This window comes from Mixophyes fleayi, chromosome 9, assembly GCF_038048845.1.
Source record: "Mixophyes fleayi isolate aMixFle1 chromosome 9, aMixFle1.hap1, whole genome shotgun sequence".
In the NCBI taxonomy this organism is placed as follows: domain Eukaryota; kingdom Metazoa; phylum Chordata; class Amphibia; order Anura; family Limnodynastidae; genus Mixophyes; species Mixophyes fleayi.
The window spans coordinates 11,069,510-11,084,551 of NC_134410.1; the positions used below are offsets into that span (position 1 = coordinate 11,069,510).

General features: G+C 38.4%; 2 protein-coding genes across 3 annotated transcripts in view; one reads left to right on the forward strand and one right to left on the reverse strand.

The window, feature by feature from the left end:
- The first annotated feature begins 3,241 nt into the window (after positions 1-3,241).
- Positions 3,242-12,123, forward strand: LOC142101935 (peptidoglycan recognition protein 1-like). Its single transcript, XM_075186386.1, has 5 exons — positions 3,242-3,360; positions 5,804-5,877; positions 9,365-9,566; positions 10,046-10,164; positions 10,351-12,123. Exons 2-5 carry the CDS (start codon positions 5,829-5,831, stop codon positions 10,527-10,529), a joined length of 549 nt encoding a protein of 182 aa, XP_075042487.1. The 5' UTR covers positions 3,242-3,360; positions 5,804-5,828; the 3' UTR covers positions 10,530-12,123.
- The window catches only part of LOC142101932 (uncharacterized), a 99,649-nt gene continuing 93,959 nt past the window's right edge, over positions 9,353-15,042 (reverse strand). The window contains exon 3 of one of the 2 annotated variants that reach the window (XR_012679157.1): positions 9,353-9,494. The gene's annotated coding sequence lies outside the window, so the exon portion shown is untranslated. Of the gene's footprint in view, positions 9,495-13,606; positions 13,838-15,042 lie in introns of those variants that run through there. The other variant, XR_012679158.1, reaches the window with a different exon arrangement.

Consider the following 15,042-nt stretch of genomic DNA (forward strand, 5'->3'; position numbering starts at 1 on the left):
GCCCCAAAGACGATTTCTATCCCATGATCCCTGTTATCTGGTTCTCTTATCACCGAATATCTCCCAGGTTCACTTCGGTGGGTGCTGTTTTTCTCTTAGTTGTAAGTGTGCCAATAATTGCGTAAAGTCGGATTCCGTGTCCGTGCTCAGTTACACACACTGTACTGTCTCCCCCATGACATGAGATCATTGTAGCACCGTGTGTATGGTGTACATATGGTCACTGAGTCATCACGGACCTGATTCATCTTCAATTATAATGTGAACGCATTTTTCGTTTAAAAGAAAAGTATGTAACTTGTACGCATGTGTTTCTCTATTCAAACACAAGCGGATCTCAAGATACGTTTCCATTTGAATCTGGGTGTGAGTACAATCTGGCTCTACGTAACTTGCTGTATGTAGACAGACAGGACACAGAGCAGGATGCGCACAATGCTTATGTGCAATATAAAGTCCTATTAGAATGCATGCATGCAAAAAAAAAAACTATTTGCAAATATTAATACTTCAATCATTGTTAAAAATGTGTTTTGTTTTTTCCATTACAGAAAATGCATAAATCAGGATGCTATTAATGCGTACTGTACATAAAATACATTTCTATAGTTCATCATCATCACCATTTAATTATATAGCGCCACTGATTCCGCAGCGCTGTACAAATAACTCATTCATATCAGTCCCTGCCCCATTGGAGCTTACAGTCTAAATTCCCTAACATACACACACATACAGACTAGGGTCAATTTGTTAGCAGCCAATTTGCCTACTAATATGTTTTTGGAGATAAGGCCATGGTCAGGAATTGAACTCATGACCCCAGTGCTGTGAGGCAGAAGTGCTAACCACTTTCTCTTACTTGCAAACACATGTTGTGGCATGCATCGTGTAGTCATCACTATCAATCATCACTTACACCTGCCCTGTAGCTGGAGCAAGTGACACGGCTAATAAACACATACAGACAAGATGCCCTAAACTTAAATCGGCTGCATCTCTGTAAGCACGCCCTCTGCACACTCTTACTGTACATCATCTACTTTAGTCTGCCCCTTCCCACCCCAGTTCCGCCCTGCAAGACGTAGGCACTTGTAAGTATTATTTGCATTCGATCCTGAATTTCATGCAATTACATTCAATGGCGTAAGTCCCATTCTGACACACGCACAGTGATTTTTCAAGCAAGATACGGCACGCTTTATTTATTTTTCAGATTCATTGTTCACTACTTGAATTCTGTATCTGTGCTGATCCGCCGCACTACCAGCTACAAACGATAGGTGGCAGTGCGCAGTCCACACTGACAACTGTACCTTCTGGTGCTTCAAGAGTCTTGTTGTGTTTACATGTTTATCGTCTTCAGCTTCATCCTTCACAATTCCATCTTCTCCAACCCATCCACTTCAGCTTTGTCCCTCACGACCAGTAAGGACTAAGTAGCTTGGGCAGTCGTGGTGTGTCTCTGATAGCTTCTCCAGCCAAGTACTTCTCTCCTGGGAGTTACCAGCACTGTGCCAGCATCCTTGGGATTCATATCACTACTGTTCATTTTGTGCATTATATTGGGGTTTTAATGCTAATGCAGTGCATGTAACATGGTTTAAAATATCCACTTGTGATGTTACTCACCTTCGGCAGAGTTGCAGTTTTCCAAACTCCATTCACTTGCATTTACTGCACGTGGATGCTTTGGAGAAGCCTGGATGACCTCCAATGACCTCCCGAACCTGAGTAAAAGCGCTGTTAACAACGGCTGGTCAAACGTCTTTCATCCCACGTTTCTTTGGCATATGGATTTGCATTTTAAACACAAAAAAGACTAGTGGGCATGAGCCCTACAAGACTTGCTCCAGTTCATATAGTAATCCTGGGATTTATATACAGTAATATAGGGTATAAAACAGAAGTGAGAAGAGATTTATAACATGTAGCTATAAGTAGAGAGCGTTGTACCCACTGTTGTACCCCTAAGGGTGGTGATGTACCCCATTGGGCACTCTGACTTTATGCACATAATTTATGTTGCTGCTCTGGAAGAGAACACACATGAGTGCCGGGCTGAGCCTCCCTGACATGTGACCCTTCCAACGCCAGCTGTTTACTGCGAGGCATACAAAGGGTGGTGCCAGGGAAGGGGAGCTTGACCGTACTGCATTGAAAGGGTTTACTGTGAAGGAGGAGGGTGCACATGATGACATTACTGCCTCTGCAGAGGGAGAAAATGGTGGAGTTCCTCCACGTAACCTATTTATACTGTGTCATACTTGAGGCAGAGATTAAGTGAGGACTCGTAACAGCTGCAATTGCTCCGAGGTTTTGTATATCTCCATCACACTGGTGGCTATTTGGTAATGAAATGCAAAATAGCATTTCATTCTATAAGGTGCCCTATTTCCATCCAAAGCAATTACAGATTGGTTGCTACCCGCCCAGGTGCTCCTTTGCTACGCGCTAAGGAAGACTCCCCCTCAACACGTAATCTGTGACTCCTTCTGTGTGAGCTTTCTGCAGTAAGTGGGTGTGTTTACCTAGTCACCCTTGACTGCATAATATAGCTGATATAAGTACAGTGTCTATACCTGAATATGGAAACTAGGGTGTCTAACATTATTTCATCATCAAGGGAAATTTCTTTGTAAAATGAATGAATGAAAGCAGCATACCCATATATAATTTTCTTTTCTTTAAATACCAAATACCTTTTAAGCATGCACCTGATATTCATTTTTCTTATCTCTCCTCCTACAAATCATTATCTCCTTTTCAAAAGCTCTCTGGTTGGCAAACAAAAAGAGTAGCAGACACACTCATTCTGCTACACAGACACAGGCTCACGGTTCTCAGCATGTAATGTGATGGCAGAGGAGAGACGAAGGATGTCACAGCGTAGACGGAGATCAGAGGGATGTTTCAAAGCCTCTGTTCACTACATTGTGTGTCATGTGACTGTGGTCGTCATGGTAGTCCAGAATCATAAACCATTAATAGCAGCCTGAGGAAAATAATATACAAGTGAAGATTGTTAATACCAATATTTTCTTATAGCCTGACAACGAATTATGTTAAAAAACACAACTGTTTTCTTCATGGGACTCCTGCTTTAAACTATATATAATCATCAATTACAGTAATAAAGTCTTTACAACAAAATCTAAACTAAATATTCAGCCCTCCCACCAGCCCCAGTCAGAGAAGTATATAAAAGGATGAATAAGAGGAAGTTCGGTTGTCAGAGAATTTCAGGAAGGGTGAGTTTGATATATACAGAAATCTGCAGAGCATCATATCTCCGCTCAAAGCTAACAAGGACCTGCAGACTATCGCAGACTTATAGATCTAGAAAACACTACTCTTCACGTAAGTAACATAGTTACATAATTTGTCAAAAATTACAACATTAACTTAACTAAGTCAAGATTTCTATTTTAAAGCAAATTGTTATTTAATTGTCTTAATTTTATTGGAAGATATGCACAGATTTCAGAGTTGCATTGTTTATTATATTTTAACAATTCACTTCCACACATAATTTACCCTACATAGGGAATCTCTATACAGTTACATAGATGCAAGAAAATGTCACAATCATATTTAAATCAATAATCATTTATTCTGTAGTTACCATCATATTTCTTAATGAGTCAAAGGGTCACTATTTAATCTATGTCATTATATCATTTCTATTTTATGCACAAAGGTTACAGCATAGATTATTAATGCTGAACAATATAATTTACAGAGCCATAATCACCAACTATCCCTAATTTCCATGGTCAGCCTCTGTTTTATTCTGCATAGACAATTGCACAGTACCTCCTCTCTGTTTCTGTAGTCAGGGTGGAATTCTCAGTATCTTTCATGCTGTATGTATTGAAGATCGTACCGTAACACTTCACTTGTTCTGTCTGCAATTCTCAGTTCATTTCTGTATTCAGTTTGAGTAAATATTTATTGTAGGGGAAATGATAACGTCATTAGAATTGTATTATAATTGTACATAGAGGTTATAGGATGTTTGTGATGTAGAGATTGATGTTTATCTGTGCACTATGGAGGACAGTCATAGATGAAGCTGCAAAGTGTTGTGGCATCTATGCAGAAATGAAATGTTTGCTGGTGCTGAATCCTTTTGTTCTGAGGGAGAATGTGAAGAACAACCTTTCATGTTGATGACATGTTAGAAAACGACTGATACAGGACAGGCGACAGACAGGGAAACTTATAAAGGGGATTAGTTAAGCTACAATCACGTTATTATACTAAGTTCCAGCTCAGGTATGTCGGGGGTATATATATATATATTTTTGGAGAAAATTGATACAATTGCACCTTTGAATATTTGAGGTGGTTTACAAACCAGGAAAGTGAATGTGTGGCACGTTTCATTCTGTGAATGATACAATTATACTGCTGTGAGCTCACAAAATGTCCCGAATCCTCTTTTCCTCGTTCCTCCGCATTGGATGCTTTGTGCTACAATTTGTGTGTCTGAGGGGTAGATTTATCAAATCTTCTAACAAGGAAAAATGTAAGATTTGCCCATAGCAACCAATCAGATTATTTTTCTAGGATGTACTATATAAATGATATCTGGAACCTGATTGGATGTTGTGGGCAACACCTCCACTTTTCTTTATTAGGAGGTTTGATAAATCTACCCCTGACACAGATATTACACATATCCTGACACACTGCTTGTTAGACCCTTCCTTATATATTATATAACTCAGGGCAGTAGGGGACCTTTATTTCATGTGTGACAATATTTAATTTTTAGTTTTTATTTTCATTGTGTTATGTGATCATATTTCTGCACTGTTTGAATGACAGATGGGCATAATGTGTCCTGTTAGATGCAGCGGACCAGGTCCATCTACTGCCACCTCCCAGGTGGTCTTATTGCGTTAACGCACTAACTAGGGTGCAAGGCAAAAAATTCATGTACGTGACATTTAGGTAGTATGGGAAAACTTTGTCCATCATATATAGTTACACATGATCTCTTAGCAACATGTTTATAGTCCTGAAAAGATATCCAGCAGAAGCCGTTAACGGCTGGAGATTATATTAGTGGCCTTAGTAGGGCTCTGAACACTACATTGTCTGTACATCTGGCACAGAGGGATCTGCAGAGCATCATACTTTGATTATCCACAGAAATATACTGTGCAGGATTATCCTACACAAATCATGCAAATAATTGTAACTGTCTCCAGAATAGTAGAAAACACTGTTCTAATCTCCTGAGTAAGTGACAAATTGTAATGCATTGTACCAATACCATAATCACAGCTAAAATTTCAGAATATTGCACCTAAAACGTGATTGGATAAATGTAATTTGAAAAATTATATAGCATTTGGGCATTTCGGATTTTTTCAGATAAAATTACAAATATAAGTGTGCAGAATATTACGCAACTAATTTACACTTACAAATTCCATTTCTGCAAACCAAGAACGGACAACATGGGTTGGCAATGTGTGGCTGAGAGCCCCGTGTTGCCTAAGCGTGCCCTATAGGATTACACATTTCTGTTCTCTCTCTTGTTGTTGTGCACTGGTTCATCTTGTTATGTTAAACCTTTCTAAGAGAACATTCATAAGGTAACAAACACTACAGAATGGACATTGTAAATGATCCGCGTTAATTAGAATGGGTTAACATTCCCATCTGACAATGCAATGTAACAGGTTTTTCAACATCAACACAGTCACAAATTCTTGTCTACTTGTGTACCCAGAATTGGGGCTATATCCATGTGTAAGGGATTTTCATGACCATTCTCTTCTTCTCCCAGTAACCTGGCTGTGTGTTCTAGCACCATGATACGTCTGCTTGTGCTTCTGTCAGTCCTCTGCGTCGCAGCAAATGGTAAGTGCGAAACACCTTTATATTATGTCATGTAAGTGCACAGCATAAATGTTGTACTACATAGCATTATTATTATTATAGGCTTATTTATGAGCTGCAAATAAAGCAGTAATGTGCCTATTTGTCTGCCAAGCATATTCCAAGGTGACTGTCTTCGTAAGATAACAAGAAATGCAGTTTTTCCACAAAAGTACAACTGGAAGGTGTCAAAAATGTCCCTTTCCAAATAGACACCTAGGGGTTTATTTACTAAACTGCTGGTTTGAAAAGTGGAGATGTTGCCTATAGCAACCAATCAGATTGTAGCTGTCATTTTGTAGAATGTTCTAAATAAATGATAGCTAGAATCTGATTGGTTGCTGTAGGCAACATCTCCACCTTTTCAAACCCGCAGTTTAGTAAATATAACCCTTTGGGGTAAATGTATCAAGCTGCAATTTTTTCAGCGATTTCAGATCGCTTGAGATCACCAGCGATTTTATGCACAAAATTGTAATATGTATTAACCTGCGATTTTAACATTCCAAAATCCAATCTCCGGTGATGTGTGTCGATATTAAAACACCTATCCCGCCGTCGGTTCAGTCAAACTCGCCCGAGGTTCAACAGAAAAAGTAAAGCATGTTGTCAGAGCTATCTGGCCATCCTTAACATAACAGGAGGCAGAATACAAGTATTAATTATGAGGGTAATCATGATTTCTTGTTTAGAGGGGCCAACAATTATTATTAATTATCATATGGGGGCCAAATTATTTTATGTATAAATTAATGGCCAAATTTCATTAATGATTATATGTAAGGGAAAAAAATATTTAATTATTTTATACAATGTCATACGATTTTATTATCAGTGGGGCTATGATATTTTTTTTTCTGCTGTGTCAACACTTAATATTTCCAGACACCATTTAAAGTACATACTCGTGGGACTACAAGTGGCAGCATGCATATAGGCACAAGTGCCTGCTGTCACAGGTATGTAATTTAAATGGTTATTGTCACGAATAGCCACCTCTTGCCACTCCCTGATTTAATATCTTATAATATATTCAAACAGTCATGCAATATATCACCTCTATTTTGTCAGGAAACCTCTCCTAATTACCTTTAACAAACCGCCCTCTGCGCACTTGTGACTTGGAAGCTTACTGTAAGGGAACACACAGGATTCCAGCCTAAACCTCACACTCACCTCTCTTTCAGGCTACAAATTTAGCTGTCCCTTTCCCAACACTCACATACGCTTCACACCTCTCCACAACTGCCACCAGCTATGTATAAGGCCCGTAGCAAACCTATGTCTTAATTAACCCACTGCACACACTCTGTGATCTGGTAGCTAAACTGTTAACACTTCAAACACTGGTATCTAAAGAGTTAACCCAGCCAATTAATCTCTCTCTTCTAAACAGGCAGTGAATTCGTTTAGAGCAATAGGGACATCAATTATTAATTTTCAGATTTAATGTACAAAAAGTACAATGCTTAAGCTAGGTACACACTAGAGGGTTTTTGTCCAATAATCGGCTCAACCAGCTGACATGCGACTACTCATTAGAAAGTCGGGTCAGTGTGTGTAGTGACACGATGGTCGAAAGTCTGCCCAAATGGACGATTATCGCCTCATTTGGTTGGTCGTACTGTTCAATATTTTCGTTCCAATCTCGTTTCTGTTGTGTAGTGTGTAAGTTTCCGACCGATCCACGACAGTGAGTACGAAATTACAATCATTGCTCATGACAACATGGCTGTAAAAAGTCGCTACCGGGATGGCTGCTCTTCCCTTTATCGTCTAAAACAAATCTAGTGTGTATGCAGTCCATGGACCGAGTGATCGGACCATCGATCGCATGTAAAATCGATCAGCATAAAAAGTTGGTGGAAAATTCTGTAGTGTGTACCCAGTTTTACAGGTTATAAAAACAATTAATAAACAATTGACATACATACACAAGCAAAACAGATTTAAAATAAAGGGATTAAATTCAGAGTATAATTTACAGACAGTGGTATATTCTGGACCAAGGGAAATTGTCTTGAAGATGGACAGCTTATCAGTGATAATTGAATTCCCAAAAGACTGACAATTTGTCCCTTCACATCACAGGTTTTTAAGCAAAATCAGATGGGAGGACATTCACAGGGGAGTGTGGATGCCAATGTGGGGGCTGACCTGTCTTAACTTTTCTCAGATATATCCCAGAGACATAACTCCCCCTTCAATAATCTCCTGCACATCTAAATACCAAACAGGCCTAGGTCCATTGTATTAGTTGAGCTTATACTCATTTCCTCAACTTCTCTATATGACAGAATGCTTTATTTCACATATAGGCTGCCCTTCATCATGCTATTGAGGAATATGTGGTTGATCATCACTTTTATTGATTTTAAGTTGCATTTTGGAAACTGAATTATAATTCTCTATATAAGATGCAGCAAGATTAATTCTTGTGTAAGGCCACAAGCTGTAAGTGGCTTCTTAGAATCTCTCTCGGTGTCAAAAAACTCTCTATGTCAGGATGTAGCTCACCCCAGGGGCCTTGGAAGCTGCTCAGCTTTCCCTGAAAGTAGTGCTGTTATCTTTTAACATAGAGATGGGCAGAGACATCAGGTAAACACCAGACCTTCTGACTTTACATTTTACACTTTAGTAGCTCAATTTATCAATGGATTCATTATTATGTCATATTTACACTGCAGTTATGATTAGTCCTTATTCCCCACAATTATGTTATGGGTTAATTCCCTATAACTGTAATTCCTCTATGTTCACTACAGTTCTGTTAGCATTGGACAGAAGTGGAAAGCTGATGTGTTTGCTAATATCGACTATCCAAAGCAGGGTGTTGAGTCTGACGATTTTCACAGTTTGCAAAATCGCAGCTTCATACATATGGTGACTTGTATTCTTAGAATGGAAAATAGTAGGGATGGCGGTTTGACTTACTATGAACTCGTACTTTCATTCATGAGTGGGTTCAAAGTCGTCCGAGAAAATCGATGAAAAGGCAAATCGCAGCTCTATACATTTTGCCCATGATTTCTGTCGTTTCAGAGGTTGTTTGAAAAGTCTGTTTCCAGGGATAAAAGGGCTCTGCACCCTCCTAAATCTGGGTTGCACATCGAAGTGCACCTCTTCCACTCCTTTATCTAATTTATGTAACCTCAACCTACAAAAAAAAGTCTTGTTTTCGACTCACCCTGGTGCCTAACCTGCACTCAGCAAGAAACACCCCCTGACCAGCTCAGCTGCCCTTGTGAGGTGCAATCTTTCACACCTTAGTAGACTTGGCTATATTGTCCGACATATCCATGTGTTTCCCCATAGAAAAAGTAACTGTGCTCACATGTAGGCATATGATGTCACTAAGCAGAATTTGCATTGCTTTGTATATTCATAATTAAACCTTAATGTCAATTTGGTTTTAGTTTTATTAAGGAATTACTTCTACTATGGATTGTTTATCTGTTCATTTTTCCAGGCTGTCCAACCATTATAACCAGGGCGCAATGGGGGGGCAAGAGTCCAACATGCAGATCCAGCCTCTCTACCCCCGTACCGAACGTGATCATCCACCACACAGAAGGGGCATTCTGTAACTCCAGAGCCACCTGCAGCGCACAAATGAGAAACATACAGACCTATCATATGAAGACTAGAGGCTGGTGCGACATCGGATACAAGTGAGCAACAAAGCCAGGTCCCAAATGGCTGAGAATTACATTAAGGAAAGATTAAGAAAGAAATACAAGTACAACTTTTGTTAAAAAAAAGAGTAATATGAAAAAATGATATGGAAGAAGAAATGTTAGAGTAACATTTAAAAAAACATAATAACATAGTGATTGGTAAGCTGGAAGGGGGAAGGTTGATTGTTAAGTATTTGTTACCTAGGAGACTGCAGGTCAGCACTCCAAACTATAAAGCTTTAGGTTTCTGTCCATTGTCCTACATGAATATGAATAAGCATAGACATTTTAGCACTTCAGTTATATAATCCAGGCTTTTGCACCATTAATTATGTATTTACTTTCAAGATGACAAAATTTCAGAGATATAAAAGGAATGGAGACAATATATAAAAGAGAAGTATCAAAAGTGGAAGGTGTACGATTGTATTGTAGATTATATAATGGTATTTCTCCCAATATTCTCTGCACAGCTTCCTAATTGGGGAGGATGGACAAGTTTATGAGGGGCGAGGTTGGACTACTCTTGGAGCTCACGCAAAATCCTACAACCCCATCTCCAGTGGTATCAGCTTCATAGGATCCTTCACCAGTAAGTGGGAGCAGAATATAATAAGAGGGAGATATGGGGGTAACAAGTAATGAGGGGTAATGAGTTTCATTCTCTTTATCGTATCTCACCTTGTTCTACTGTATAAAGCTCTAAACGTTCCTTATTGTCATGTTCTCCGACAAATCGTTTGTTCATTCATTAACTCTTATTTCTCCATTCCCACAGATCGACCCCCCAACAATGCAGCTCTAAATGTAGCTAAAAGTCTCATCGCTTGTGGGGTGTCCAAAAATTTCATCAAAAGTGGTTATATATTGAAGGGGCATCGCAATGTGATGAGCACAAGCTGTCCGGGAAACAGCCTCTACAGAGTCATCCAGGGCTGGCCTCACTTTAAAGCTTGAGATGAATCCTCCGGTTCTCTCTATAGCTGAACATACTGTATATACTTCTACTTTGACCAAATCCAGCCAACCAATTTCAATCAAGTATATTTGATAAAGCTTTGACAAAGCCAAGAAGATGCTCAGAATCTCCGTCTGCCCTTATGTGCTCAGCGAGAGCTTTTCTAAAGAAGTTTGATTTAAATGATAATCTGGATAATAATTGACGTCCAATTATTTGCTTTGTTACAGAGATTAAAGAAAGCATATTTGTATCAAACAGCTGCCAGTCTGCTGCATCGTTTGTTGCTTAAGTGAAATGACCACTAATTTTATTCTTTGCTCTTGAAAAACAACATTTAGCCCCATCAGCCTCTCTCTATAGGATGAAAGATGGGCGCCCAGTGGATGATCCTCCTGCTCGGCACCGGAGCAAAATCAGCCGAAATTCGGATGTTCTGCATGATGATCAATGGTCGGATCACTTCCGGCTTCACTGGGGCTGATAGTGGATTTTCCATCAATATTTTCTCATAATGCCGGATGATAGTCCCATCAATTTTAATCAGATTATTATCTGGCATTATTATCTCTTATCAGGCCAATTGCCCAATATTGCTGGTGATATCACAGTGTGTGTGACCAGTATGTGCAGCAGCTAATTGTGTTTCAGTGAACGGAAACAAAGTGAAACAGTAGTCCTGGCTGTCTACCAAGTCCTAGTATAGTGAATAGGAGAGAGGGGATGTGAGAGGGCAGATAACTAACTTTTTTTTTAACAGAATTGATACATTTTAGATTAAATCTCCAACTCACAAGTAGATAGGTTAGAAACATGTTTCCTATATGCTTCTTCATCTACCATGAGGCAGCGGAAAAGGTAAACTAATAACAATACATTGCAAATCATCTTATCAATTGAGGGATGTGAATTAAAACAACACAGCAACATTAATAAACAACAGGATTAAGAACTATACATTTAAAAAATATATTTCATGTTAATTTTATGTACAGATAATAGAAGGATAACGCTGTATAATCTAATAAAACTCCATAGAACATCCCCAGTCTTGCAGAACAGATAAGTGCACCCATCATATATACAGAGGGGGCAGCTATTTAGGGGTTATTATTATTAATGTTAATTTATAGGGCATCACATGAGGTCCGCAGAGCCGTACAAGGGGCAAACAACAAGACAGTACATGGGGTAACAGTACAATACAGTAAACAACAATACATCTCTCAGTACAGCTACTGGGGTACAAGGGGTATATTCTGGCTGAGGCCTGTGGGTGGCAGCACTGGGGAAATCTTGGATAAGGGAGTGAGATGTGGTTACCAGAGGGGAGGAAAGTTGGGTTGATCCAATATTCACAAAAATGCCGTCTATCCAGGAACTACTAAGATCACTGAGGTACGAGGCACTTGGTGATAATTACCTTAGTACCTCATGCCTCAGTGATGTCAACAGTGCCTAATGAATTAATTGTCTGAATAGTGAATGGTAATGTCACAGAAGAAACAATAAACTGATTGTATATTCCCTTTCAAATGGATGGTCAATATATGTAATATAAGAGAATTAACCCCAAGTTGATCCCATTGACAAGTTACAATAAGGTATAACTATGTATTTTTGAGGGACAACTATTTCCATAAATAATCTGAAGTTCAGAGAACAATGAGGACCTTATAGGGGGATCTCCCCCCCCCCCATATTTTTTAAATCTCTTCTCTCTTCACATTATCTCAAATCTTTATCACTATTATATTATTACTCTATATTTTGCTGCAAAAATCCTTACCTCACTATGAGAACAGAATTTTATAAGTTGAAATAATAAATATGTTGTTTTCTGATATAAATTGGATAATAAAGAGATTGTATCTTAGTCTTTGTACTGGTATAGGGAGTAATAGGGCCAGAACTCTCTTTTCTTCTTTTGGTTGTGATACTGTGTATTGTTCTGGGTGTGTACCCCTATAATAGAATGAGAGATTAATACCACTAGTAAGTAATAACACTTCAAGACATAGATGTCTTTGTTTATTTATGGTCCAATTCTGTTTCTATGTAGATAAGCAAATGTGTATATAAGTTGTATAGATGCTTTATCATACATATCACAACAGATACATATGTTAAGCTCAGTCTTTCGCCATCTATGTACTATTATTCCCACTTCTTGCTCATATAATCCTATTACTTCCCCACAACCTGAGTAGCTATGAGAGGAGTGAGATGTAGGTCATCATTAATGGATAGCAGGAAGAAGATAATGAATAAATATCTCTCAACCCAGTCTCATTCCAATTACCGCCTATTTTCATCCTCCACTTTGTCTCCAAACTACCTGAGTGACTTGCGCACAAACGCTTGTTTCGCTTTCTCTCCGCTCACTCCATTCTCTCCCTGCGTTCGGGCTTCTGCCCCCAACATTCCGCTGACACTACACTCACAAAAGTGATCAACTTCCGAACAGAGAAAATAGAATTCTATTCAGCACCTCACTGTCGACTGCCTCTGGGAGGTACCTTAGTCTACACAGTAGTTGATTTATTCAAATAATATCACAATAGTATAAGGACCCAACCAGGGCTGTTTATCTCTCAGATGAAGATAAGAATAAATATAAAAATACTTATATTCAATGATGAGTGGGACAGATGTCGTTCACAACTCTTCCATGTTGAAAGCAGACGTACACATTGGCAAGAGAAATAAACACAAAATAGTGCAACTCTGTATATACATAAACGTGGTATAATGTAATAATTAATAATAATGTAGAAAGTTCTTGAATTCCACATGTCATCACCACTCTTCCCCTTATGTGTCAGCACTTACACAAAACCCCACTTGTGTTGACTCATAAACATGTACTTTGTCTCAATAACCATCCAACGTTACCTCTCCCACAGGGAACCTACGTACAGGATAATTTCTTGAAACGTTGGTATAACTTAAGTTAAGAAGATTCTTCAGTCTTGGTAAAAAAAACAAAAAACAGGGTCCCACAAATGGATGTATCTTCCCAATGTTCCAATGATACCATGTAAAAAATATATAGAGAAAAATCTAGTGCAATATGTATTGATAAAAAAATGATTTATTCATAGACTGGATAAATCATAAAATTCTGAACAATTTCTCGGAAGAAATGACTGAGAGATGGAGACACTCCTACCACAGTCATAGGTAGTCATACATGTGATATATAGGTCTGGGATATTTCTCCGCTGGTCACCCATGTAGATGTTCTGTTCCGTGGAGGGTATTACCTTGTGAGAGAAGGACTACCCTACATGGAATTACCTGAGAACTGAGAAAAGAGAATTGAAATTAGGTTTCAATGTTTTATTATTGTGCTTTACAATAGGACTGTGTTGATTCTTTATCATAAACTGTCACTGATTTTATTTCATGCTTTTTATTTTCTAACAAAATCTTGACATGATAACACTATAGTCTGTTTTGTCATTATCTAGAATCCTAACCGCACATTTAATAAGGTACATTAATGAGAGTGTTCTATGTAGGGTTTTTCTTGCACCCTTGTAACTAACCATCCTGCAACATTTCTACCCTCTGATCCGTACACTGAAACAAAAGCTAAATTTTAAATTGCATTATTCACACTGCATATACCAATATAGTGCGTTCTTCTGATCACAGCAGTGCAAGCCGGCCACAGAAGCGGCATTTCCAGTCCCGTAAGGTAACTGTCACCAGACAGACAGATTTGCATCTTGCTTTGTGCCCACCTCATTTAGGACTCGACCTGTATATTATTTCTGCTAATGTGTCTTATCTTGAAGTAATGTAAAACGTAGATTTAATGTTGTCCAATATTTGGAGCCATGAACACTTTCAGAAATGTTAATTATAAATAAGTATATTGTCTGAAGACAAGTCCCAGCATTTGATGCTAGTGATTATGGTATTTTCCTTACATGAATATTATAGTGTATCTTCTGCGGCAGTCTCAGGCCATTAGTCCCTGTAGTTCTGTACTGCAGGGGAGGGGAAGGGTTACGAATCAACAGCTTCCTACCAATTCTGGCCCCTGCAGTATATTTAGATTCTGACCCTAGAATTCAATTTCTGTACATCGGATAATGAGACGCAAACATTACAATCACATTTTTGTAATATGATTGTTGTTAATAAAATAGTCCAAATAAAAGTCTGATTTATCCACATTTAGGTTGTGTAATCTAGGGAAGGTGGTAGGATTTACTGTATTATGTGTAGAACATACTACAAACTGAACATCTTTAATATTCTAACAAAAAATAAGTGCACAAAATAAAAAAGGTGAAACTTGTTATGTAACTTTGTTTTGTAAATAAAACTAAATATGACAAAACAATACTAAAATGTGACCTACACCCTTTTATTCCTATCAGGTTAAATGAAAGTAATTTACTAAAGCTACAATTGCCTCTTACACCATCCAATACCCACTGTGACACTGCGCTATTTGTTTAGCTTTGAGGAGTTACCACAGAGTAAAGTTACAAATCT